The sequence below is a fragment of the Hydra vulgaris genome, chromosome 13, assembly GCF_038396675.1.
Source record: "Hydra vulgaris chromosome 13, alternate assembly HydraT2T_AEP".
In the NCBI taxonomy this organism is placed as follows: Eukaryota; Metazoa; Cnidaria; class Hydrozoa; order Anthoathecata; family Hydridae; genus Hydra; species Hydra vulgaris.
This window is the reverse complement of record NC_088932.1, coordinates 17542501-17570000: the sequence shown is the minus strand read 5'-3', so window position 1 is coordinate 17570000 and position 27500 is coordinate 17542501. Positions and strand designations below refer to the sequence as shown.

General features: G+C 30.8%; 2 protein-coding genes across 2 annotated transcripts in view; one reads left to right on the top strand and one right to left on the bottom strand.

The window, feature by feature from the left end:
- LOC100205414 (probable ribosome biogenesis protein RLP24) overlaps positions 1-6008 on the top strand; it is a 27079-nt gene extending 21071 nt beyond the window's left edge. The window contains exon 6 of the mRNA XM_065815017.1: positions 5805-6008. Within this exon, the coding sequence (XP_065671089.1) occupies positions 5805-5875 (71 nt within the window). The 3' untranslated portion in view covers positions 5876-6008. The remainder of the gene's footprint in view (positions 1-5804) is intronic.
- A 12284-nt stretch (positions 6009-18292) lies between these two features.
- LOC136089696 (uncharacterized) lies at positions 18293-18709 on the bottom strand. The gene has a single exon (XM_065815755.1). It carries the CDS (start codon positions 18707-18709, stop codon positions 18293-18295), a length of 417 nt encoding a protein of 138 aa, XP_065671827.1.
- Positions 18710-27500: the final 8791 nt, after the last annotated feature.

The window sequence follows — 27500 nt, the reverse complement described above, 5'->3', positions numbered from 1 at the left end:
AATAGATGTTTGGATTCTTCGCTAAGATTTTTTAATGTGTTTGAGCTGACAAACAAGTCAAATTTCAAGGGTGACAAACAATTCAGAAAGATGCTTTCCAAGAGACTCAAGTTTTTCCCTAAAGTTTTTTTCAAATACTTGATGGGGAGCCACTTTGTTAAGTGATAAAGCAAGCTTGCTCATTCCTCTGTTTGAAAGCCCAGTCCAGTTTTGAACTTGTAGAAGTTGTTGAGCAGTCAAGGTGGATGTAGCTGCTGGAAAAAGTTCTATTTGTCTTGATGGCCCTGGAAAAAAAGTTTACATTAACACAGTTTCTCATAAAATTTTCTTGTTGAATAAAACACTTAAACAAAAAGCATATTAGTCATATATGACAAAAAGAAATTATTTTTCACCTGGAGTAACTGGAAGATGCCTTCCTATTACTACTAAGGTGCACAGTGCCATGGGGTGAAGGACCTTGTTAGCTATCACAGAAGTAGCTGCTCTTTTTGCTGCTTTTGTATCTTTTGCTGCAACTTTCTGTCGAAGCATTTCTGGGAAGTTGAACACATTCAACATTGTCTCTTTTTCTAAGGCCTACTCGACAGTTTTTGCAGATACCAAATGGGACTCTTTGATCTTCTTTGATGAAGTTGATAGCGTTTAACCATAAAGTCAGTTGCCTATTAGCTTTTTTCAAACAGAGAAAACAGTTTTTCTGTTGTTATCATGAGTTTTTACTTGATTCTGCATTTTAAATAGTTTTGCATTTGTATTTTGTTCAAAAGGCACAATAAAACTGTTAGCAGGCGTTTCCCGGAATTTTAAAATTATTAAAGGGCCTAGGAACTTTTACTTAAACAAGTTGCTTATCTTTGTTAGTAACTTATGTGACAACAATATACAATTTTTATGTAAAAAATGTTTTATTTCATTTGATCTTGTCAATAGGCCAAAAAATCAAAATTTTCAAATCGATTTTTTTTCTACGTATAATGATGAAAGATTTCAAAACCAGCTCTAATGTGCTCCTACATACTTGTACTATCATACCCCTGAAGGTTTTTGTGACACAGTGGGTAACAGCTTCTTTGGGGCATCCACAGTGTGCATCATTCTCAGTGTCTATTTTGCCTCATTTAAACTTAGCAAACCACTTCTCAACGGTTGATTTTCCTGGTGCATATACCAAATAATGTTTATTAAGCCAAGCCTTAGTTTCAGTAATATATGTTTTTTTTAGGCCAAGACTTAGCTTCAGTAATATATTTTTTTTATTAGGCCAAGCTTTAGCTTCAGTAATATATATATATTTTTATTAAGCCAGGCCTTAGCTTTAGTAATACATATATATATATATATATTTTTTTTTTTTTTTTTTTTTTTCTTTTTAAGCCAAGTCTTAGCTCAGTAATATATATATTTTTTTATTAAGCCAAACCTTAGTTTCAGTAATATTTTTTTTGCCAGAAGCAATGCATTATAAGCGAAATTCTTTTTTATCTAATTTTTTTAAACTAAAAAAAGTTGCTTCACTCAAAATGTTATAATGTCAAACATTATAACATTTTGAGTGAAGCTAATCTCACAAGCTAATCATCCTGACGGAACAATAGCAAATTTTTGCTTGTGGTTGTATATTTTTGAAAAGTTGAACGTTTTTTTTATCTTTTTTTTTATGTGTTACCATTAAAACTTTTATAATAGTTTCTATTTATAATCATTTATCTATCATTTAGTTATCTATTTAATAAAATAATAATTCTTTTTATCTTAATTTTTTTAACAAAAAAAAGTTTACATTTTTTTTATTTTTGTCATTAAAATGCCTTCTTATAAAATCATTCCTTCTTTCATGAGAATAAAATTTGCTTGCTGCTTTTGTTACCTGTTTAACCCGTCTTTCACTTGACTGCCCATGACAAGGCCAATCCGGAACATCTATAGGCTGAAGTATAATCTGTTTTACTTCTTCTGTTTTCAGATCACAAGTAAGAATATAGGCTCACAGGAGATAGTCTAGTCGATTAGCTGCATAAGTGTTGTTGCATCAGGATTTATTTCTGGAGTTATTCTAGCTCTCAAATTTTTATCATTAGTTTAAAGTTTTTTGTCACCGAGTCCTCTGATTTTCACAATTAACTCTTTAACATTCTTTCTTTCCTCTACATTCTCAGTAGTAAACAACCAAGGTTGATCAACTCTGGTCGTTTACTACAAAGAATCATCCTAAAGTACTTTTTTTTTTCAAAATATATGTTTGATTTTGTATATATATGCATTTATAAACATCATTATGATCAACTTGATTGTCATGATCATCATCATAATTGTACTCATCATCATCAGTATCATCCTTGTTATCATCACCATTATTGCCATCATCATTATCATCATCATCATCATTATTGTATTCATCATCACCAATATCATCATTATCATAATCATCATCATTATTGTATTCATCATCATCGCCATTATCATCATCATCATCGCCATCATCATTACCATCATCATCAGCAGCAGCAGGCTTTAGCCTTCCTCTTTTATGCTGTTTCTCTAATCATGGTCAATGCTCAAACGAGCTATCATTTCTATTACAATAAACCAAAACTCATTCTTGCTTGGCTTCTTATTCAACAAGTTGCATCCTTTTACTGTATCTGTCCCTATTTATTAAAAACTGTCATAAATATATGCCAGAATTTAATAAATAATAAATGAAGTATAAAATTATACTATATAAAGAATTATAAATTTATTTCTAGCCTGGGCTATCAACCCCTGCTAAATCCTAAAATTTTGCCGGACCAGATTTGCAAAAAGTCTCATTTTTAGCCCGGGCCCGGGTCATTTACTAATTCTCTGAGCAGAGCATGGTCTGTATGATGGACTCAGAGAAAGCATACCATGCTGAATGTTGAACTGTTAGCATAACAATTGCAACAACTTCCCTTGATTGATGTGTCAGAAGGCTAAGCTGGTAAAGAGTTGCGGTCCTTCAGTAAACCTGTGTTCGACTTTAATTTTAAACCACATAGGCATGTAAACTCCCACAACACACTCAATTATTAATTTAAGGTTTTTTAAAATCTCACCTTCCAATTCATGTTTTGAGAACCGAACTCTGCAAAGTCTTTCTTCAGTTGTCAATCATCTGGAATGATTAACTGGCCCAATTTCAAGTAAAGCCAAGTCCGCCGGTATATTTCCGCTTCTTATGGTATATTTTATTAAAGGCTATTTTAAACCCATAAAACTGATCGGAGGATAAATTTTTATAAAATTATAATAGATTAGAGTAATAAGAGAATTTCCAACATCAATTTTTTAAAAGGATGAATTAATTTCCAGAGCAGTTACATCATTTAATATTTTTCCAATAATGCCTCTCCATTTGTTGCTGCCCAGAGTCTCTCCATCAAGAGTTGTCATCAGATAACGCAGAGAAAGTTCAATTGTATAGAGTGCGCAAACCAGCCAGTTTAGCTTTCCTTCTAATTTCACTTCCAGACAATGTATTGCTCCTCCTGACCACCTTGTGTTAGTAGAATATATCGCCGTTAGATACCATTATTTTACAAAAGTTCATATACGTTCTGAGCAACTACTTCAGCATGTTTCATATATCTTTGAACTTTTTCAAATGTGAAAATGAAAAAGATACCTATCCCCTGGCTCTTGACATACTGTATAATATTCCTCTTTAATTGTAGCAGGATAATAATTAGTCAAACCTTCAACTAATAATTGAACTTTTGTATTATCAATTCTGCCATTAAAAAACACAATCAATAATGCTAGTCCTGGATTGAGTGTCAAACTCTATAGAAACAGACTGCATAATTTTTTCTTGAGCTCGCTTAACTTTGTATTGATCAATAACTAACTTGGTATCGTCTTCTTTAATTATTCTTGCATCCATTCAAGCTATGTTGGAAATACTTTCATAAATCTTTTGTATTCCTAAACGTTCCTGAAATTCATTTTATTGACACGAGATTGAGTCCAGTATTGCTGTTTTATTATGCAACATTCATTGCTAAAGAGTTCCTCTGTTTCGCTAAATTTTAATTCAAACCTTTCTTCCTGACTTCCAATAGTTTGTTGCAGTTTTTCAACGACTTTTATATTTAACTAAAGATAAAGTAATTGAATTTTCATTAAATAATATTTTATAAAATACTTTAAGTACAAGTAGCTTTGATTATTTTAATTTTTTATCTGTTATGTCTTAACATAAGTAAAATACAAATGGTTGTCAAAAGTTTGTCTTGAAATTTGATTTTGTTATTTTTAAGTCGAAACAAGCAGATATTTGTAATAAAACTAAAATTTATTTTACATACGAGTTTAATTTTATTTATTAAATAATAGTTAGTTAAAAACATAACTAATTTAAAAAATCTTCTTCAATCTTAAACTTCTTTCTTCAATCTTCTTTCTTCAATCTTTCTCCAATTTTATATAGCTTTTTGTTTTCTTTTAAGTCTGCTAATCCGATTTGATGTGTACCGGTAGGCTCTATTTTAGCTCTTTGCCCAAGTATAAAAGACTAACTTTTTTTTTTTTTGCACGTGCAATTAATGTGAGGTTCATCGTTACATTCTAACGAACAGTTTTTCTCTTGACAAGTAATGATTCGGCAATTGCAATTCAGTATATTAAACAATTTGTCAAGTTTAGCCATAAATCTATCATCCTTTAAGCTTGTTTTATCCTTAGCAACCAGGTTGGCTGCATTACAGTCATCCACCAATCTTGCAGTATTATAATGTTCGATTTGTGTTCCAAGATATACAAATAAAGCATTTGCGTGGATCCGTTAACCAATCAACTTTAAGTAAACATCGTTCATTGAGTATTTTATCGAATAATTTTTTTTATTTTATTGTTTCTTTCTTGTAAAACCAGACTACACCTAAGATCTCTTAGCATTGGTAACTCCAATTCAAGAAAATCTGTTCCAGAACCAATATATTCCGAAAGCTTTGATTTGCTCCTTTTTGGAGCCTAAAACCTATATATTGTAAAAGGTTTGATCCGATAATTTTTCTAGTTCTTGATGGTATTGATTCTGATTAAATAGTAAATTTCAATATTTGCAAACTTTTTGCATGAATGTTTTGTTTTTTTTAGATAGTATTTTTTGACGTATAAAAATATCATAAAAACTATTAGTTCGACAATTTATAAAATGGCAACTTTTTATAGTTTTGATATCACATATAGAACTCAAAGTTAGCTACGACGAAAAATTTACCATAAATATGCAATTTTTTTTGGTTTTAGGTTTAGTTTTAAATTAGTATATACCGGTTTTTTTTAAAAAAGATTATAAAGTATTACATACCCTATCTGTACCCCGAGTTTTCTAGATTTATTCTTATCTCTTTTATCTTGTCATCTTTGTCTTTATCTCTGTAGTTAATTCTGAATTTATCTCTGTAATTAGATAAAACCTTTTTTTTAAACTTTCGCTATCCAACTTTTATTCCAGATTTAATGTTTTTGCAATAGTTTTGATCGTAAATATTATACTATTTAAGTCTATAGGATTATAAATGAAAGCTTCTAAGATCTCCAGGATTCCGGAATTTCAGCTTCAATTTGATATATATTTATTGAAAAAAAAAAATCTCTCGGTATTTAATTTATAGGATTCGCACAAGCATACATTGAATTGAGTTTAATGTTTGTTTGTGCTGAATGTCGGTTGGTTATACTTTTTAATATAAGTAAAAACCTTTTTTGGGACTATATTTTTCGTATTTTTTTCGAATAAAATATAAATACTTATAATGTAAAACTTTTTCCAATAGTTAAACGCAAACAAAAGATTTCTCTTACTCAAGAAGTCAAAGTTGCTGAGGTTGCTATGGAAACAGAATAGAAAACTCAGATAATGTTCGTTAACAAAGTACTAGCAATGCTGGCAAAAACAGTAAAATGTAAAAGTCGAAAAAAATTCAAATAAATTATTTGTACTTTTTTTCTTGAATAAAAAAATTTACGAATAAAAATAAGATTTGCAAACATTTATGTTAATAACGTAGCTTTCTGAAGCATCTTTTCTAGCATATGCGCATAAAAATAGAAATTTAACTTTACCTTCTAGCGCAGCGCGACTTTCCTTTTTGACTATTGGGCTTAAATCTGTATTTGTTTTCCAAATAAGTAACTTACACGAATGCCCAATGGACCAGATAGTGGACAAGGTAAAAATTATGGAGCGAAAACGCGAGCCGAATACCCGCAGGTACCCGGAGACGGATAATTTTAATAACTTTAGTTAATCCAAGCCTTCGAGTCGGTTATTACCCGATTTAAACTACCCAAATATTACCCGTAGAAGTACTCAAAAATCGGGTAATCAAATTAACCGATAATTTGGGTAATAAAATTACCCGATAATTCGGGTAATAAAATTACTCAAGAATTCGGGTAAAGCGTGTACACGAAGTAAATGTTAAAGTAGAAAAACAGCTAAAAAGAAGTACTCCTCAATTTTTATTGCGAAACAAGTAATAAATTTAATACAATAATATAAGAAGATCAAACATAAAAAAATTATTTATTCCTGTGGGAATCTAATTAATTTTCGAACTTTTGCTTTACCCATAAGCTTGAGCACAGAATAAGAATCAAAACTATTTGATGTTTTTTCAAATGATATTTTAATATCTTTAATGTTTCTGCAAAGCTTTTTTGTTTTTTTTCATTATTCTTTTAATAATAGCCCAGTACTTTTCAATAACTCTCAAGTTTGGGCAGTTTAAAGGATTTTCTGTTTTAGGCACAAATTTCACATTATTCTTTTTATACCATTACACGGCTAGTTTACAATAATGAATTGAAGCTAAATCACGCCAGAACACAGGTCTGTTATTGTGTGATTTAATGAGAGGTAAAAGGCGTTTTTGTAAACATTCTTTAACATATACTTGACCAGAAAGTGTGGACTGAGAAATATAAGGTGCTGATTTTTTGCCACAACCGCAAATAGCTTGCCAAATCAAAGCTTTTTTAGCGAACTTGTCATGTTTTGCGTATTTAAATTTCTTATCTGCTTCTCCTCTATATTTGGCAATATAATAAACAGCACCAGGAATTTGTTGATGATCGTACTTGATATAAGTTTCATCGTCTTCAATTATACAGAAATTTTTAGAAATAAAATTGTCACACAAATTTCTGCCGCGGGTTCTTGCACTTTTTTGTTGAATCTCAGAACGGTTTGGCACTTTTTGGGCTTTGAAAGAATGAAAGCCATGTTTGTTTCTAACTTTTGCTACAAAACTATGAGAAAATCCATATATTTCTGCGCGTTCCCTTAGTGAAAGACTTGGGTTTCTTTAAAACCTTCCTTTCTTCCACCGCCAGATTTGCGTTTAATTGATTTTGTTTGAGAAAAACGTTGAATAACACGGCTAACGGTGTATGGATGTATTTGCAACGATTTTGCTATCGAATTGTAGCTACTATTAGGATTTTGTAAATATTTGTGCATAATTTTTTCTCTCGCGTCTTCTTCTTTTTTCATTTTTAAAACTAATTTCAAGTTAAATCCAAAAACTAACATATTTTTTTGAAACCACAACATGTTGTAAACAAAATACAAAACAATTAATAAGATTTTAATACATCCACTGAAAAAAAATGACGTGCGTATTCTTTCACATTTGTTTTGTATACACGCTTAAACTCAAACTTCATAAAAAACATGATCATCAATTTTTAATGACAAGTTATTAATGACTTTTTTAAATACGGATATTTAGGGGCTTGGCAGTAAAACTATTATTGTCTTATTCTTGCCCCCGCCATTCGTATATTTTACAAAAGAAAAGTAATAATTTGTAACGGCAAATTTAGAAAAATTAAAAAACAGCCATTGCATTAAATAATATCTTTATTATTATTATTTTATTAAACACCCTCTGTAAATGTGTTTACAAGGTAAAAATACATAAAAATAGTTTAAGATATATAAAGAGAGAATAAAGTATATCACTTGGGAATGTTTTCTTCAAGAGTATTTTTGAAAATTGTTCGCTGTTGCTTTGCATTCCAACATTGAATTACCTGTACTAAAATTTGATAAGTATCTTCAGGAATTATATTTTCTGAAATATTAATTTTCATTTTCTTTTTATCCTGAATTAAGGTTTTCTTATTTATTTTATGGATCTTACATAATTCCTTTATATCATCTAAAAATGAATGTTTTAATGAACAATAGTTAGGCTGAGAATTGATGATTTCAAAAGTTACTTTATTATTTAATAGACGGATAAATAGGTTTATTTTATTTTGTTGTATGCAAGTCGATATCTCCCGATATCGACTTACATACAACATATTTGTTGTATGTAAGTCGATAAATAGAGAGTTTTTGCTATATAAACTCTCTATTTGTTTGTACATCCATCTTCAATTATTCAGTTATATACATCTTTAGCAGTTCCAGACCATGCGTTAGCGTCGGAACTGCTAAAGATGTATATAACTGAATAATTGAAGATGGATGTACAAACCGGATACCAGATTGAATCAGAGTTTGCACTATTGTTTGGAAATTTGATACCCTATTGTAAATATTTGTTCTATTAAGTGAGGCAAAAATAGATTTTTGTGTATCCCAAATAAAGCCTAGATGATTAAGATTTTCATTTGGTATTATTTGATGGTTGTCTTGGGTTATCTTGCAATTAGTTAATTGTCTTTTTCCCGAAAGCAACAGTTCCATTTTGACAGCATTGAGCTTTCTGCCGTTTAAGTAATTATCTAGTTTATGTAATTAAAAAAAACAATAATCAATGACGAAATTAAATTTTAAAAAAAAAACTAATTTGATAATTATCAAATTAATAATGATAAATTTAACAATATTATTAATAAGAATAATTTTAACAATATTATTATATTGTTTAAAAAATACAAATAATCTTGTAAACTAAAGTTATAAAATACTTATAAAAACTTATACACTTATAAAAACTTAATTTTCTTCGTTATTCTTCGACAAATTTCAACGATGAAGTCCGCGTCATTTATTCACGAAAAAAAAGTTAAATTACGCTCTGAACTTTTGAATGAAGAACAGAATTTAAAAAACGCTCTGAACTTTTGAATGAAAAACAGAATTTAATTATCAGACGAACTTATTAAAGATATTTTAAATCCCCTAAATAATTCGGGAGGTTGCTCAAAATTTATATGGTCATAGTTTTTAAACACAAAGAGATTATTGCATGACATTAGAGAAAATTAAGCCTTTATTAGAAAGCCCTCAACCTATAGAAGAAGATTGAACAGCTTTCCTTACCATCTTTTTTCAAATAGATTTTACTTGATAAAACGCAATAAACGGTTATCTGATAAAAACTCCTTTCATCATATATATTTTTTTAATAATTCACCTCCCCAAAGCCGAGAAGGCCACTACAGATGAGGAGGCTACTTGTGGTTATCACCCTCTCTCAACTCTATAACTTCGAAACACGAACCTTGACGAACAAGGCCGCTGCGCGGAAAAACAAGTTGCGCGCGGTACTAACAGGGACGTGGTGGGAATCGAACTCGGAACCTCTCGCTTATGAAGCGAGCGCTCTACCACTACACCACTACCGCGTATAAATTATATCAGATTTAAATGAGGTATAATTTAAATGAGGTATAATTTTTTGAAAACTGTTTTAGCAGTCGATGTCCTTGCGGATACCAAAAATGTTATATTGCGTCATATTACCATAAGAAAATACTTGATTGAAATGGCAAATACAAAGAAAAAAAACTGGAGAAAAAGCGCGCTCTAACAAACAGTGGCTTAGAAAAGGTTTACACATGCATGAATTGCCCATAGCTTAGAAATTATGCCCCTCTCCCTTCCCCGCCAAAGTTTCATTATGGCCTCTAACCTAATTCTGCTCAACAAAAAAAGAAATAAAAAATCAATGATTATTTAGCCCCTAATAGCACTCATGCGGCAGGGAGCCCGTCTCTACACTACTGATGTACCCGCATGTTGACTATATTTGCCCCTAATAATAATAAAACTACCCTCTATGATATACGTGAAAAAAAAATCCTTTTCCCCCTGCCCCACCACAAACACTGCCCGGATACTTTAGAGTATTACCTGAAGTATTACCTAGAAGTGCTCTTAAACAGGCAATGAGTGTGAATACGCTACCTATCTCAAAATTTGTGTTAAATCGACATGAAATGACTGCTCTTTGAGAAAGCAAATAATATAACTTACGTTTTACTTACTTACAGAGTAAAGCATAAAATTTCAAAGAAAAAATTTACTTTTATTTGTAATTGTAAATAATAATAAATTTTTTCAAATTTTTTTGCTTATTAGTTACTTTTACAGTAATTTGTTGTTATGATGTAGTTTTATTTAGTGATCAACCGGAACTAATATTATGCCGGAACCAGACTGAAAATCGATTTTTATTAGTCATTACCCCAACCGGAACAGAAAATAAACTCAAACCGGAACAGGAACCGAAACCGAAACCGGAACCGAAAATCAATAATACATATTTTTTTAAAGTTAATTTTAATTTAATTTTGGAACTACTCGCTAGTCGGGTATTATAATCAGGTATCTCGTGCTTTTTTTCGTAAGGTTTCTTTAAATATGTAATGTGCATAAATAGGTCCACTCCAAGCCGTTACTCCGGGAAATTAAAGCTCTTAATGTCTATGAGTTAAATGCGTTCCAAAACTTGTTACTCATGTGTAAATATCAAAATAACATGCTTCCAAAATGGTTTAATAACTGATTTCTAAAAATTAATCATAAATGCTTAACGATGTGATCTATTCATAACTTTAATTTAACTCTTAAAGTCAACTCTTAAAACATCTGATTACTCAATTTCATATAATGCACCTCGTCTGTAGAACATAACAGGTGATGCGGAAGTTATCGGACAAAATAAAAACGTCAATAACTTATTTATAAATAAAAAAACAAACTACTATTATATTTTTTTTAAATAAAGCATTTATCTTTTAATAAAAATATATTATTTTTTATATGAAAAAACACCACCATCTGTAATTGATCTCAATTTTGCTCTGATGCCTTTCATATGCGACTGTTAAAAGTTTAAATCAATTTCTTATAGTTTTAGTTTAATGCGATCAATCAAAACTTGCTCTGTTGAAGCTTACCCGTCTCCCTCGTAAACCTTCAGTGCCAAATGTCGCCAAAAATTTTCAATTGGTCGTGCTTGAGGCACATTTGGGGGATTGGATTCTTTATCAACGTAATAGACATATTGGTCCATCCAATTTAGAGAATCTTTAGAATAATGAGAACTTGCTAAATCTGGCCAAAATAAATAGTTAAAGTCTCCATGATACTTGTGAATAAATGGAAGAAGTCGTTTTTCTAAACATTCATTAATATAGATTGATGAATTGATCGCTACAGCCTTGGAAGTGCGAAACAATGGCTCGGACATACCACGGTCAGATATGGCTATCCACATTACTAATTTTTTTGGAAATTTTTCTTTTCCTATAAAACGACACTTTCTGGGCAAGTCTTTTTGTTGTTTGTGTAGTATCCAGAATTTCTAGGCATGTTGTCCCCTGCAAAACAAAAGTATTTTTCGTCATCGATGACTAGAAGCGATTTTGTTTTATAGAGTTGGTTAACTAGTTTCCTGCTTCTTTTCTTTGCCTTTATTTGTTGTTCTATAGTGTATTTTGGAGTCTTTTTACGTTTTCTATATTTAATATTCATTTTTTTTAACTGACGACCAATTGTCGATCGATTTACACCGAATTTAATACCTATTTTTCTCTGACTAATTGTTGACAAGTCTCGTTAATTCGGCTTTCTTTTCTCTAGTCCAGGATGTCGGACGACCAGGGTACTTTCTATCAGAAAACGATTGAACAGTTTCAAGTCTTTTTAGGTTATCATATATTGTACTTCGAGCAAATCCTTCCTTTTCAAAATGATTTACGATTTTTTTTTTTATATATTAGGTTTATTTACAAAAAACATTTTTAGTCGCTTTCGAAAAGCTTCTCGTTCAGCTGCATTTAACCTCATTTTAAATAATTGTGTTTCAAATAATAAAGTTTATATTTTATAGAACGTTTATGTCTACGCATAAAACCACAAAAACTAATTTTACGCTCAAATAATGAAATTAGGATTTGTCCGATAACTTCCGCATCACCCGTTAGTTCTTAATGAAAATATGAAGTATAACTTTTCATATTTCAAAAACAAAAAATTGTTTTAAAAATTTTGTTAAACAGTATTTACTTGAATTAACAGGTACAAACGTATTTTTGTTCTTTTAAGAAAAATAAAAAAGTTCATATAATAATAACTTGTGTTGGTATATTTACAAAAAATATGTTTTTTTAAAAGCAGTTGAATGAATTATGTAATATATATTTCATTTTGCCCTGTGCTAACAACAAAAAGTATTTATCTTAATACATTACTGAAGCATTATAACTAGTAACCAGACTAGTCTATGGATAGACTTACAACACAGACATAGACAATTCTGTATGTTGTAATGGACACAACAAATGTTTAATTTTTTGTCCTTGTTGTGTCTATCAAATTTTTGATGGTGTCCTAAGATTGCTCAATTAAAAAATAATTTTCACTTCATAAGTCTACAAAGCATAATTTTTTGTCTATTTGGTGTCTATGATTTTGTCTAAATTTACTTGATTTCATAAAACCAGAAATATTGATTTTTGCCAATAAAATCTAAATTACCCAAAAAATCCCTTAGAAACAAAAAAGAAAATATACGATACATTATATTTGAATTTTATTTCATGGTAAAAATAATTAAATTAAAAAATAATTTAATCAAAATAAATTAAACAAAGTTAAACTTATGTTACTTTTAAATTGTTGTTATAAAAATAAAAGAAACCAAATGTCAATTAAAGTTTACTGCTGATATAAAAACCACAAGTCAATTAAAGTTTACTGCTCATATAAAAACGAAACAAGTGTGAAAATGAAAGTAACTTGTTTATAAAGTTTACCGCCTCTGTTTTTTCATTGTTTACGCAATAAATTATTTTTTCAAGATGCCCGAATAAGTCCCGAGTATTTCAAAAAATGATACTAAATACCGAAAACAGTTTTTTGAATGGGGCTAAAAGTTATGATTGTTTATGCAAAAACGACTTTGGTAGAAATATTAACACTACCATAGTTTATTTGAATTTAGCGTGACATTATTTATAAACATACTCATTTAGGTGTGGTATTGAAAATAATAACTTCATTTTCATGGATAATTTTCCCAAATCAATAAATGTCAAGATACATTTATTGAAAGCAAACACCAATACGTAATCAAATCCATGGACTAAGCCGAGCCCCAAGGCAATTTATGTTGAAAACTACATTTTTTCTAAATAAAACTACGCTTGACGATTTGATGTAGTTGCATAACTTTTACCAGATTATAATAGTGGCTAAAATAATCTTTCCATATATACCAAATATGTCGTACTTTTTGAAAAAACTTACTTATATTGTAATTAAAATATATATATTTTTTTGTTCGGAAAAACGTGTACCAGGCCTTAGTTGCATTGAGTATTTCAAGCGTTCATGACCTGGTTTCTTACCTGGTTTCTACTGATGTAAGTGACACACAAAAGTTCACGCACAAAAGCTCAATAAGCGCAACAACAAAAAAAAAGTTTTATAATCTGAAATCATCAGCAATTTCATTAAAAAAAAAAAATTTGAAACTGTATCTAAGTGAGGACATAAACAAAAAGCGGATTGTTTGAAAAAATTAAATAAAAATAAAATATTTTAAATGCACTTTTTTTTAAAGACATATTAACGTATATTTTAACCACTTAAAAATTATTTTTTCTTTAGCAAAAGATTGCGGCAAACCTAAAATTAAAGAATCCTTGAAAAAAATTTGGAACTTTTAGCTTCAGCTTTAACACTATAGTACTGCTAACTCGCGCAAGCGAGTTATTTTTCAAACAAAAGAATTATGCTAGATCATGGGTTCTACCGGGTTAAAGGTCAGCCCTACCCTTAAAAAAACACGTGGATAAGACGGACCAGAGACTCTTTTATACATTACCACCAAACAATGTTTCATGACGCCTTTTTCCAGCCGAATTTTCTAGTTTTGATGCAATTCTGCTCAATTGTGTGTTGTACTCAGTCACGAGTTTCTAATTTTTTTTGTGAATAAAGTCGAGGAAGTTGTTGTATATTTGTCTAACGTAGGTTGTAAAGGAAATATTATCTTCAATGCGATTAAGCGATTGGTTGTCAGAAAATTTGGAAAACGGTTACTTACATAGGATTTTATGATACCACTTTTGATTTTACAAGTTATGTAGATACCGGACCCGTAAAATAAAGGTCTTTATAAGTCCACATTGATTATTTCTATACTTGTTACACATATATTATACCATTTGCAATTATTCAACACCTTTCAAACGGGTTCTCTAAATAGACGCAGCATTATATATAGCAATATAGTTGCACTTATATATAAACAACATATATATATATATATATATATATATATATATATATATATATATATATGTATATATATATATATATATATATATATATATATATATATATATATATATATATATATATATATATATATATATATATATATATATATATATATATATATATTGTTTATATATAAGCGCAACTATATTGCTATATAACAATGCTGCGCCTATATAGAGAACCCGTTTAAAAGGTGTTGAATAATTGCAAATGGCATAAGAAATTTAGAAAATGGTTTGTTTTTCAATAGCATGCATAACTTCGATAGCTCATTGGATTTCTAGATTTGCCATGACTGCAATGAAATTTGCATCATCTTCTTAGTTCCGCCATTTATGTAGCGTTACGTACAAATCTCTGTAAATGTAAAAGCTTTTAGCATAAGTTGAGTTTGCGAGTGGTATATGGAACAATAGTGTGTGAAGTGTAAGTATAGTATAAGAAATAATAAATATTTTTTTTTACAATTAGAAGTCTTTTTTTATATATATTTTTTACTTTAAACATATACCACATGATTGAAAAACTTTTAAAATGTATTACGTTTAAAGGAAGATTTGAACCTTCCGAAACGACACCGATGACAGCGTACTAAACCACTGAGTTATCGAAGATATGCGCTTTAGAGAAAAACAAACCATTTTATAAATCTTCATGCGGGAAAGTTGCTTTACTAAAAAATATTGAAGTAAATAAGGAATAACCACTGAGTTATTAAGTTTCAAACCATAACTTTTTTTTAGACCATCCGCAGCTTATTAGCACTTATTAACTGAGCACATTAATAACATAAGTATCTCTGCCAAGAGTTCCGTGTCAAGCACGCAAGAAGGGGCACTATTTCTTCTTCTTCTACTACTACTACTACTACTACTACTACTACTACTACTACTACTACTACTACTACTACTACTACTACTACTACTACTACTACTACTACTACTACTACTACAATGTTTGAAGTTTCATCAAAACAGAGTTTAAAGTAAACAGCACTACCAAGAAGTTTCTTAAATGAAAATATCAAAGAAACAAGAGAAACTATTTTATTAACATTTTAAAAACTATCGAACTCATTCTCAATCTCCTCAATCCTTTTCTAAATACCTTACTATTTGTTTATTACAGGGCAACTTAGGTTTTCTTGTAGTCGATGATCACTTATTTCATCTGTTTAAATAGTTGGAACAGGAAAAAGATTCCATTTTAAGGTAGATCTTTTTCCATACTTAATAAATATGTCATTAAAATGACCAAAACAAATAGTTGCACATTTAGTTGGAACCCTATTTTTCCTATTTACAAAATATATCTTTTAGTCTCATAAGTATCTTTCTTCAGGAAACCAGTCTGTAACAACATTTATTATTCATTTTTATTTCTAAAAATAATAAAACAATCGCTTATGTGTTTTTTGAAATATTAAGTCAAAATTTTTGGAATTATCTCTATTAAAATAACATTATATTAAATTCAATCAATCAGAATATTATCAGAAATATAAAATATAACTACGAACATGTACAACTTGATGTAATAATTGTTACAAACACTTTATTTCAATGCAAGTATTATTAACCTATTCAAACATAATACAAAAATTAGTCGATAAAAACTGTCTTCCTGATTTTTCACGGAAAATGCAACAAATCAGTCCGTGTAGTACAATAGGCTATGAATCGAAACGTATCTGAAACAAAATTTTAAAGTAGTGTATAAATTTTTGGCATCGTCTTTAAAATGTCAAAACTATAAATTTTTATTTTTCTAAGTCCTATTGCCCTTACAAATTTTATTTTTTAGTTTTATACCTTTTTTGTTTCTTGCGCAATCTTAGAATGACAGCCAGTTAAACTATGTTAAAACCATCGTGTACAGACATCGACTGAAGATCTATCAAATCCAGTGGTGACTAAACTTATTGACTTATCTGGATTTAATGTAAAAATTGATAACTTTTCGAAGGTAAGTACCATTTTTCAACGTATCTGTGCAATCATATATTTTTCATCTTGTTTTAATTTTGTTTTTGTTTGGAACCTTTTTTTAGTTACATCGTGGTATTTCTCAAAAAAAAAAGTTTGACAAAAACCATTAATAACATCATCAAATATATAACATATTTGGTGATGTAAAATATATTCACTAAACTAGAATATATCTGTTTGAATATTGATAGTAATATTGATAGTAATATTGATAGTAATATTTATTGATTAATATTACTCTTGCCATTGCGCATAAACAACTGGGAAATTCATAAGTTCGCGTCAAAGTATTACCTTTTCAGCCCGAAAAAAAAAAGTTGATTACAAACAGTCGATATTTTATAAAGTTCAACTGGACTACGAAAAAAAAATAAAATGAAAACACATGATGAAATTATGATTATATTATTATTATTAGATTATAAAAATATCTTTTTTAACCATTGAAAATAAAGCACGTGATAATGGTGCTTTATTAACGCATTTAATACATTGTACCGTACGCTCATTAAACTTCAACTTCAATAGAATGCACTGTGTTCTAAATTTAGATCGTTATAACTACCGATCAGAAGATAATCCATGGAAAATTTTGACCTTTTGGAGCCAGAGTTGAAGTTCCGTAACCTTTTTAAAAATATACTTTTTGTTATATTTAGATTTTATTGCGATAACATAAGTTTTAAATCTCCATTACTCCTCCGATATACTTCGTTACATCCCTAGTGTTAACTTCTGCTTTAAAAGGACAAATCATTAAAATTCATTCTGAAAATGATAGTGTTATGCATAAGTTTTCTATTAAAACTGGGATGAAGTATCCGAAGCTTTAAGATAAATATAAGAAGATAGAATTCTTCTCAAGTTAGTAGCTAACCACAAAATAGAAAAATTCAAATGAATTGCCTCGAATGCTTTTATGGTATTTTTTTCGAAATTTATTTAGAAGGCTTTAATGCTACTTGTTTAAAGTTAAAATCACTAAAAATCGATTCGTCAATTGTTGCATTGAGTAAAAAAGATAATAAAATCATTCCTAAATTTAATGTTCAGTTTATAAAATTCCTATGAATCTAAAGCCAATAAATCATTTCTGAAAAAAGTTTGAAATGGAACAAGGAAAAAAAAGGCAAATATTTTATTTCATAAAATTTTCTATCTCACAAAATGCCAAATCTTGAGAGAATTAAAGAAGAGAGAATCAAAGAAATTTGTTTTAAAAATTTGGTTTATGATCTTTAAGTGTTACATATCCAGGGTGCGTAAAAAGTTCCCGCACTCAGTATTTACGACGTAAAAACACGTAGAACTATCATAATGTGCCAAAAGTTTAAATATTTATTCTTGATAACATACTAAACAACAAAAACAAGTCAGATCTCAAAAAGTTCTCCTTTTGCCTTGATACACGCCTTGAGGCGCTTGGGGAATGCGTCAACCACGGCGGACACCACATCATCGTCAAGAGTGGCCCATTCTTTTTCGAGTGCTTGCCGTAGAGAGTTCAAATTTGGATGACGAACAGCTCCAACCTTGGCCTTCATAATTCTCCAAATGGAATAGTCGAGGAGATTAGGATCCGGGCTGTTTGGAGGCCACTCTTCTCGTGTGATGAAACCCGGAAAATTGGTTTTGCACCAATCCTGGTCGACCGTTGCTTTGTGTCTGGGGCGGAATCCTGTTGAAACCGTCCAAAACCGCTGTCCAAAGTGTGAATTGGTCCAAGTTAATACCACTGTCGTCAAATATCATTCAGGTAGTTTTGAGCTCTGGTTTTCACTCCTTGATCGACAAAAACCAATGGCATTTTGCCGTCTCCTGTAATCGCTCCGAAAACCATCCCTGCTTGGGGGTGAGCTGTCTTTGAAGCAATTCGACCTTTCTGGTTTGCTTCTTGAACGTTTCCAGCGATTATCCGGTCATTCTGATGGTTCACGAACTGCTCGACAGTGAAGAGACACTTGTCCGCGAAGAGAATCGTCGAGGCGTTCGCCAGCTTCTTGAATCGCTTGAGAAGCTCCTTGCAACGGGCCAAACGAGTGACTTTCATCCAATCAGTAAGTCCGTGAGCTTTTTGAGTTTTGTACGGGTATTTTCCGAGCTTTTTGTGGACGATTTTCCGAACTGAACCTTCCGAAATCCCTTCATCCTTGGCCATTTGTCTCATCGATCGTTTTGGGTTGTACCGAATCTTGTCGCGGATTTTTTTGACGATTTTACCCGAAGTTGCATTTTTTGGTTTTCCAGAACGTCGATGATCATCAATGGAACCAGTTTCTTCAAGTCGCTTCAAGCAATCGTAAACCGTACGCCGCGGAACATTCAGAAAACGAGCGATCTCCGATGCTTTCTTGCCGGCCGCAAATCTCTTGATTTCGTCATGGAACCTAAAAACTTCAATTTTAAAACATATTCAAAGAATAGAGAAGAGCATAAATAGTGCAAAAAAATATACGGTATGCTTTAAAATAAGGGAAATAACGTCGTTGCCAGAGGAGTGCTTTTTACGTACCCTGTCCTTTAAAAATAAAAAATGTTTAAAAGTTACCATGCTATCAAAATACATATTGGAATAAAAAGATAAAAATATTGATGAATTTTCATTGAATTGGTCCCTCATTATATATGATGATATAGATGAATTTATATTGAATTGGTCCCTCATATTATATGCAGCACCTGCATATAATAATATTTCCAAATGATGCATATTATGCCCACAAGAAATTTTTGAAATAATGAAACATACGAATCAAGAATGATTATTAAAGAAAAAACCGGAATTTATTTCTAAATACTGGCATAAAAATAAGTTTCTCCTATAAAATATTAAAAAAAAAGTAGGCTTTAAAAATAATTATAATATACCCCCCTTTAAAAACATGTTTTGTAAAAGAAGCAGAACAATTCTAAAGAATTCTTTTTAAAGTAGTGTTAACACATTCCAAAAATGTGTGAAAATCAAAATAGTAAGACTTCCTGTAATTAAATTTTCAGTATAAACTAAAATTTTATTAATTTGATCATTCATTTCTCATAAATCTTTATCGATGAAACACAATGTAAAATAAATAAGTATTTAAGTATATATGTATGTAGTGGCGGCGTTAGGGTAGGGCGTGGTTGGGCGATGGCCCAGGGCGCCGAATATAAAGGGGCGAAACTAATTGGTTATTTTACCCTTTGCCTTTTTTTTGAATGGGGTTAAATTGAGCTAGGGGCGCCGTAGAAATATCGCCCAGGGCGCTGGTAGTGCTAAAACCGGCACTGTATGTATGTTTAAGTATATATATAAGTATATATGTATATATAAGTATATATGATTAAAAAAGTCTCCACGGATGAAATAAAAAATATATATGTTAATAAATATAAAATTTTATCTATTTTAGACGTTTTAGCAACACAATGACAACTAGGTGAAATGTGATATATTTCTTTTTCACTCTGCGCTCATTAGTTCTAATTGTCACGCGATTTTTAGCGCAAGGAACGGAGTTTAATATTATGGCGTGACATTTTAGCAGTAAACTCTCCATTATATTTATAAGTGCGTCTAAAATTTTATTAATCACGCGACTAATAAAAGTTTAGACGCATTTCTGAGTAGATGTTTAAAACTGGCGTGAAATTTAAATATTTTGGTAGGATATTTAAAAATTTGGCGTGACATTTTTTACAGTGTATAAACAACCAGTTTTATAAATATTTGTTCCATATTTTTTTCATAATCAGGATTCTAGCCTACTTTTAAAACAAAAAGGTACAGTGGAGTAAAAAGTTACTCATTTACATATCTTGAGAGACATATTTTCATCAATGAAAGTGAATTTGTTTTTTAGCATGCCAAGAATTTGTAAGGATTAAAAGACAACTGTTTGAATATGTGTGCTCCATTTGAGGTTAGATGTAAAAAGCTTTCGAAATCATGCTCTTTAGAAGAGCATCTTTTTTTTTTTTTTTTGTTATTTAGGTGCCCCGAGAAGACTTAACGGTCTCGTCGCAGGGCACTGCGAAGGTACATTTAACCAGGAAGTTTACGCCTCCTTTCTTACCGTGACGCGAAAATATGTCCAGAGCTTGTTTCGAACCTAGATCTCCTGCTTTAAAAGTAAGCGGTCAAACCACTGCGCCACGGCCTCACATTCTTACGTAAACTTACACCTTAATTATTTTATTGATTTATACCTTTGATTATATTATTGATTTACACCTTGATTATATTATTGATTTATACCCATTTTGCAGAAAGTAATCGTAATGCGGGTTGGTTTGAGCGCAGGACCGCCGAGAGTATTTATGGCGTCCGAGGCAGAGCAGCAATTAGGCGCCCCTATAAGCATGCATATTTTTAAATTAAAAGCATGTACAATTATACTAGTTAATAACTGTTTTTATACATTTTTCCAAGAACCACTTCTGGATTAATAACACTTATGCAGCACATTCACTGATTAAGATTAATAAACAGGTTCTATGAAACAATATTGAAAACACTTTTTTCTTGCTTTTTTACTAGCGAAATTCGAATTAGAATGCATATAGATTGAAAAACAGGCTATAGACCCTTTGAGTATATTTGGTTGAGAAAGCCTAAAGTATATCTTATATATAATTATAATGTATATTTGACATGCTACTGCATGTTTATTTTAACGTTCTTTGACTAAAAGTTTTAATACTTATATGCAACGAAACTTTTAATGTGTATTCTTCATATAGTATTTTTCACAGAAATATTTTATTGTAAACTTACTAAAGCCATTTGGGCTTTAAACGTTATTGTTAAAGGGGCTCTATGAAAAGATTGTGGTGACACCTGTCATCCGTATCTTTTCTAAGCCGTGTCTGTTTTTATATATATTCTTTGTGTAACGTAAAGGTTTCATTGTAGTTTTATTATTTAGTCTTCCTTAAAGTCGTCTTCTAATTCACAAGCTTTAATTTCAACCAATTCTTGATCTTTCAACAAGAAGATTGAGAATCTTGAAGGAACAGTTTTCACGGTCTTAATTTTTGTTGTAAATGATAAGCAATTTTGTATTGGATTATAAGATTACTGCTTTCTTCGAGTGTAGTTTGGCCGAGTGTTTATAGTTTTTGAGCATAACTAAAATGTTCAATTATTAATATTGCAGGTTGCAGGACACGTTTGAGTAGAGAAATTTAGAAATAAAACTCTATATGCAATTTAATGTACAGATGGTACAGTTTTTCTATAGCTTAAGAGCTCTGACACCAAAATAAATTCTTGAGACATCCAAGTATTCAATTGCCAACCCAAGCTGCTGCTTCTACTTGTACGTTGAGGTTGTTTGTTATTAATACAAGTAAGATAATTAAAACTGTTCCGTGCTTTAACTGCTGCAAACTGGTCCGCAAACTTCTTGATTCCATTAGTAATCCAACGGCAGTTTAAATATTTATGATTTATTTACTTTTCTTCGATAGGGAAATGTTTATTGTATTGCATTTTTTATTCTGATATTTTATTTAGAAAAATATTTATAAAAATAATATATGCAGAGTTTATGTTTCTGAGGTTGCATTCTTTGTATACTTTACCCCAATTTACTGCCAATGGTGAATCTTTCAGATATTGAATAGAAAACTGAATTACTTTTCTTTTACAAATTTTAGTTTTAGAATTGTTATTTGTTCTTGTATCTTGAAAAAGTGAAAAATATATATAGGAAAATGATATGAAATATCCGTTTTAATGATTCCTGCTTTTAAAGAGGTTTTTTCAGGGCCTTCGAGAGGGAGGGGCAAGTTGACCTGGGCGCCAATCAAACTGTTGATTTTTTTTTTTTTACAATAAATAGAAAACATTTTAATGACTGACAATGGGAAATCTGCTTAGTTTTGTACTTGAGATTGAAACTTTAGTATAATAAAAATGCACATGAAAAAAATAATTTAAATTTTAAATTCTATTATTATAATTAATTATAAATTATTTTTTTACGAAAAAATAGGATTTCGTTATAATAGAATTAGATAGAAGCGGGCAAGTTCCGTAAGCCCATGAACTGTTAGCATTGCTAGCTCATGCTTTATTGTACGGAAGATGATGCGCTGTGGTAATCAGAATGGTAACTGGGCAAATTTTGCTTTGAAGCAGTCGACACTAATAGCACTGACAACTTTGTTAGGTAGTGTACTCCATGGGTTCGCTTCAACTTCTTCAACAACGCGTTTGTTGAAGAAGTTGAAGCGAACGAGACATTTGTTGTCGATTTCATGATAAAAGCGCTACTTTTTTAAGTAGTATTTGACTGTTGAAGCAAAAGAGAGAATTTATAGCGCTGTATTTTTTAGTTAAATAAACGGCTTTGCTTCTACCGGGACCCGGCCAGTTATCAAGCATTAGAGTTTTTGCATCTTTATTGAACTCAATATGTGTAATTTACTGCATTCAAAATGTGTAATTCGAAGGACTATGGGTCAGTGGGGGCTAAAACAATTACCCTGAAGCTAAGCTAAATGAGTTTCAAAGTGTATTATCGAGTGAGTCAGAAGGAGGAACTTTATCTAACAGTGGAGAATGTGGTGTTTAACCTAATTTGGTAATAAATAATGCTAACCCCTCTTTATGGCCAGGTGTTTTGAGTCAAAAAGATCAAGATGTAATTATTTTAAAGAGCCCCCAGCAAGAAAGCATATCCAAAAGTAGGTAATTGTCGATTCTTCGTTGGAACAGAGGAGAATGGAATCAATGGAGAAAACTCATAAACTGTGTGAAGTAGCATCCATCCAGCTCATTGCACCAAAAGTTCTACATGAATTTGAAAGAGGCATACATTCGTCTTACCAGCTCCACGGTATATATTTAGTGCTCCAGAAGTGAATAAATTCTAAGGCAGCTAAATGGTGGACAGTTTTTCGTGAAATTTTGGATGTGACTGTTTTCCTGGCTTCTAGGATTTTAGCTTTTCTTGGTAACTCGTTATAAAGTTTTCTAAAAATTAATTTTAACTATTTATATAATTATTGTAATAATTTCATTATAATTATTAATTACAACTATGCTTTCAGGTAAAAAAAAACACACGTTAATGGAAAAGGAAACTGAAACTTTCTTGCTGGTATGAAGCTTATTGATTGCCACAACCTCGTCATTGCATCCCACTTTGAAAATGTAAGACATCATCAACAAGAGGGCTCCAGAATGAGTGCCATTACTTCTCTTCATCGTCTGAAAATGAGTTCATCATATGGTGGTGTCATCCGAAGTGCAGTTGTCGAAGAAATCCATGATGGTATCTACTTCACAATCAAAATCAATGGTACCCCCAATATATCTTATATTGAACAGATAACTTTTGTTATTCGTTATCTTCTCTATGAAAGAGAAACTAATTGCTGGAAAATCAAAGATAGTTGTGTGTTGAAACTTTTGAGATGAAGAATGGAGTCAATATAGCTAAGCTTATCACTAATATAATTTTAAGGCTATGTATGGATATTCAAAAATGTCGCGTTCAAGGACACGATAATGGATTTAATATGTTAGATGCTTACAAGGGAGCTATAGTCTTTATAAGTCAAAATTATTCGGAAGCTCTGTACGTTCCATGTAGCGCCGACATTCTGAATACGGCTGGTGTTTTAATCAGTCATTGAGTTCAAAGTATTCTTTAAAAATGTCGAGTGTTGGTACGTATTTTTTAGTGCAAATCTTGCCTGATGGAAGATTCTCACTTAAGGGATTGGAATTTTGCTGCATAGACTTTAAATAATAAGATGGAGCTCTGATACCAACTTGATCAAACCACTAGCCAAGAGGCCGAGAGAAATGTTGGCAGCTCTTAAACATGTCATAAAAAATTTTGATTTGACAAGTGAGTAGCTCAGCTAAACAAGACATTTAAAAAAATGATTATCATCTTTTGAATTTGTATTACTAGTTACGATTCAGTACAAAACCCTTACTACTGTTAACGTATTCTACAATCTGCAGCCATTACCATTGATGACGAGCTACGTTTAGTTGGACAGCTGCTGGAAGATCTTAAACGGATTAGGGGCTCTTAGTTGCAAATTTTATAAGAGGCTGTAGTTGTAGCTGGACCACTTTTGATTTAAAACAGAACTCGCTACTAAAAGAAAGCTAAAATACTTTCATAATAAGGCATCAAACACAGTCAAACAAAAGAATTTAAAGTAAACGTTTTAAATGTTAATTTAGATCCTGCAGATTAATTCAACATTTGAGACCAGAAGGATGATTGGCAATATTTTTTCATTCGCCTGGTTGGATAACGATGATCTTTTCGTTTAAAATAAAGCATAAGAACTTGCACAATTTTATCCGAGAGTTGAGAACAAAAGGATTCTCATTGAAGAAGTTCAGCGTTTTAACAATGTCCGCAAAACAATTTTCAAGTGAAGAAATCCTATGCAGCTACTTGATCTAATCTCTTAGAAGAAGCTTAAACGCCTTTTTGGCATACAAACGCCACATACATTTGCATCATGCTCCGGATTCACAACACTATTCCTAAGTCAGTTGCTGAGGGTAAACAATCGTTTAGTAAACTGAAAGTTGTAAAAATTACAGGATCGCGTTACTGATATTTGATTTTTTTGATTGAAGAGACTTTGGCTAAAAAGGTGAGCTACGACAACTTCATCAATATTTGGGCGGCCAGAAAAGCTCAAAAAGTTCATTTTTAAGCGCTTTACTTACCTTTTATGTTGATTTTGTTGATTGATTTTTAATTGTTTTAAAACAAATGTTTTGATTCATAAGCCAGTTTTGAATTATGAACCGTTTCTCAATCCAGAAAATTAATAGTAACACAAAAATACAATGTGCTGTATCAGAAATAAATAATTGCTGCGTTCACAAAACTTTTAAAATTTTAAACTTTTTAAAATTTAATTACTTGGTTTGAATTAAAGGCGCCGCTTTTCATTTTTGACCCGGATGCGATTGACGTTCTCGAAGGCCCTGGGTTTTTTTTAGAAATTTCTATTGGAAGAATACATTTCTGGAACATATTGTCAAAAAATAATTTATTAATTGTATTTTCATCATACTTTAGACTGTTTATGTTATGTAGGTCCCCATTACAGAAAATCTTTTTCTCTCATTATTTACTTTGAGAAAAACTTCTTTCAAATAATTTGAAAATTTAAATAATTTGAAAGTTTAATCCTCAGGAGGTCTATAACAGGTTGAAACTTAAGTTTTTTATTAGTTACCTCAATCGTAAAGAATTTACCGTCAGCATAGGATATTGAGAAGTATTTTCTTAGTTTCCTCGCTTGATCATTTTGGATATATATAGCAAACCCTCCTTCCCTTTTGTTTGTTTTTTGTTCAAACGATACAAGTTTATTATTAGGAATATGAAAATTTGAATCTGTTTGTGATGATTTATCAGAACACCATGTTTCTGTTTCATAAATCTGATCATACTCAATAAGTAGTTGCAATCTATTAGAAACTGTTTTCGTTTGTCAAGATCTTTGTTTATACTTTTAACATTTATGTGTAACGCAGTAAAATTATTTTTTTAAATATCAAGTTCAGTTTTAAAGTTTTTATTTCAAAATATCGCGAATCAAAATTAATTCCTTGAAAAATTTGTGCGTGTACAAGTTCTTTAGTAAAATATTGTTAGCGGTTTCAAAGATATTAAAACGCAGCTTTTCGAATGTATATATATATATATATATATATATATATATATATATATATATATATATATATATATATATATATATATATATATATATATATATATATATATATATATATATATATATATATATATATATATATAAGGGTGTCCCAAAATTTCAAAAATATTTGAATTTCAACTTACTTGTAGTTTTTTCCCATTCTCCTTTACCCGAAAGTCCAAAAATCACAAAAACATGGTTGTATCTGCATTAAAACAGATAGATGTAAATATTGGTTTTTGACAGGAACCAAGCAAATAATATATAGTGAAAAAAAATCTTTATTTAACAAGTAATTCATACAGTTTTAAGTTGTTTCTTTGTCATCTCCTTTGTGAGCTTTTTTCTTTTGTCTCTTGCAACTAGCATTACATTTTGCTTCATGTCCTCAAATTTGCGTGAGTTCATAAAATCTTGAATTAACCGAATATTTCGCTCTGCATAATCATTGACGCACATACTGTTTTTTGCAAATGGTATGAAACTTTCAAGACTCGAGGTGTTTTGGTTCTCAACCCAACTCTCCATTTCAGTTGTGTCAATGTCTGCAACCTTCAATAGAACCCAACTCTGAGGCCCAACAAGATCAAACAGCTCAGTTGATTCTTGTATTGTTGGAAGTTGGGTTTTACCGACCTTGAACTTTTTTGGCTCATCAAACTCCAAAATTCTATTCATCATACCTTTACCTACGTCATAGTCTAAATTAGCATCTGCAAGAGCTAATAAAACTAGCTCCTCGGTAAGATACCATGTATGTCTTTGCATACTTTTGAGTAGAGCATGTCCCAGCTCTGGATATTACTCTTTAATATGAAACACTTCTTTAAAAGCCTTAAGATCATTGTTTGGAGCATTGTTAGTGGGATATGCTTTCAAAGATCATGGAGTATAGCAGATTTTAACAAAGAAAGAAGCAGTTTTCACCATGATTTTCTCTTCTTCATTCATGACTTTAGATATCTTTGAAGTTTAAGAAGATACAATGCATCTGTCATGAATCTTGCTTCATGGCAGGCTCCTGGTTGGTGAAGAGAGAAGTTAGGAACTTCTCCACCTAGGTAAAATACCACTAAATCACACAGCTCCTTGTAATCACCTCTTGAAAAAGGACCCAACGAAATAGCTGCTCTCTAAACTCTAGGGCTGCTCTGGCATTGGTATGTAAAAGAGAACCAACTTCGAGTTTACTCCAATCAAATTCAACTAAATCATATATATTCAGAGATTCTTTAACATCTTGCCATCCTTTTTGC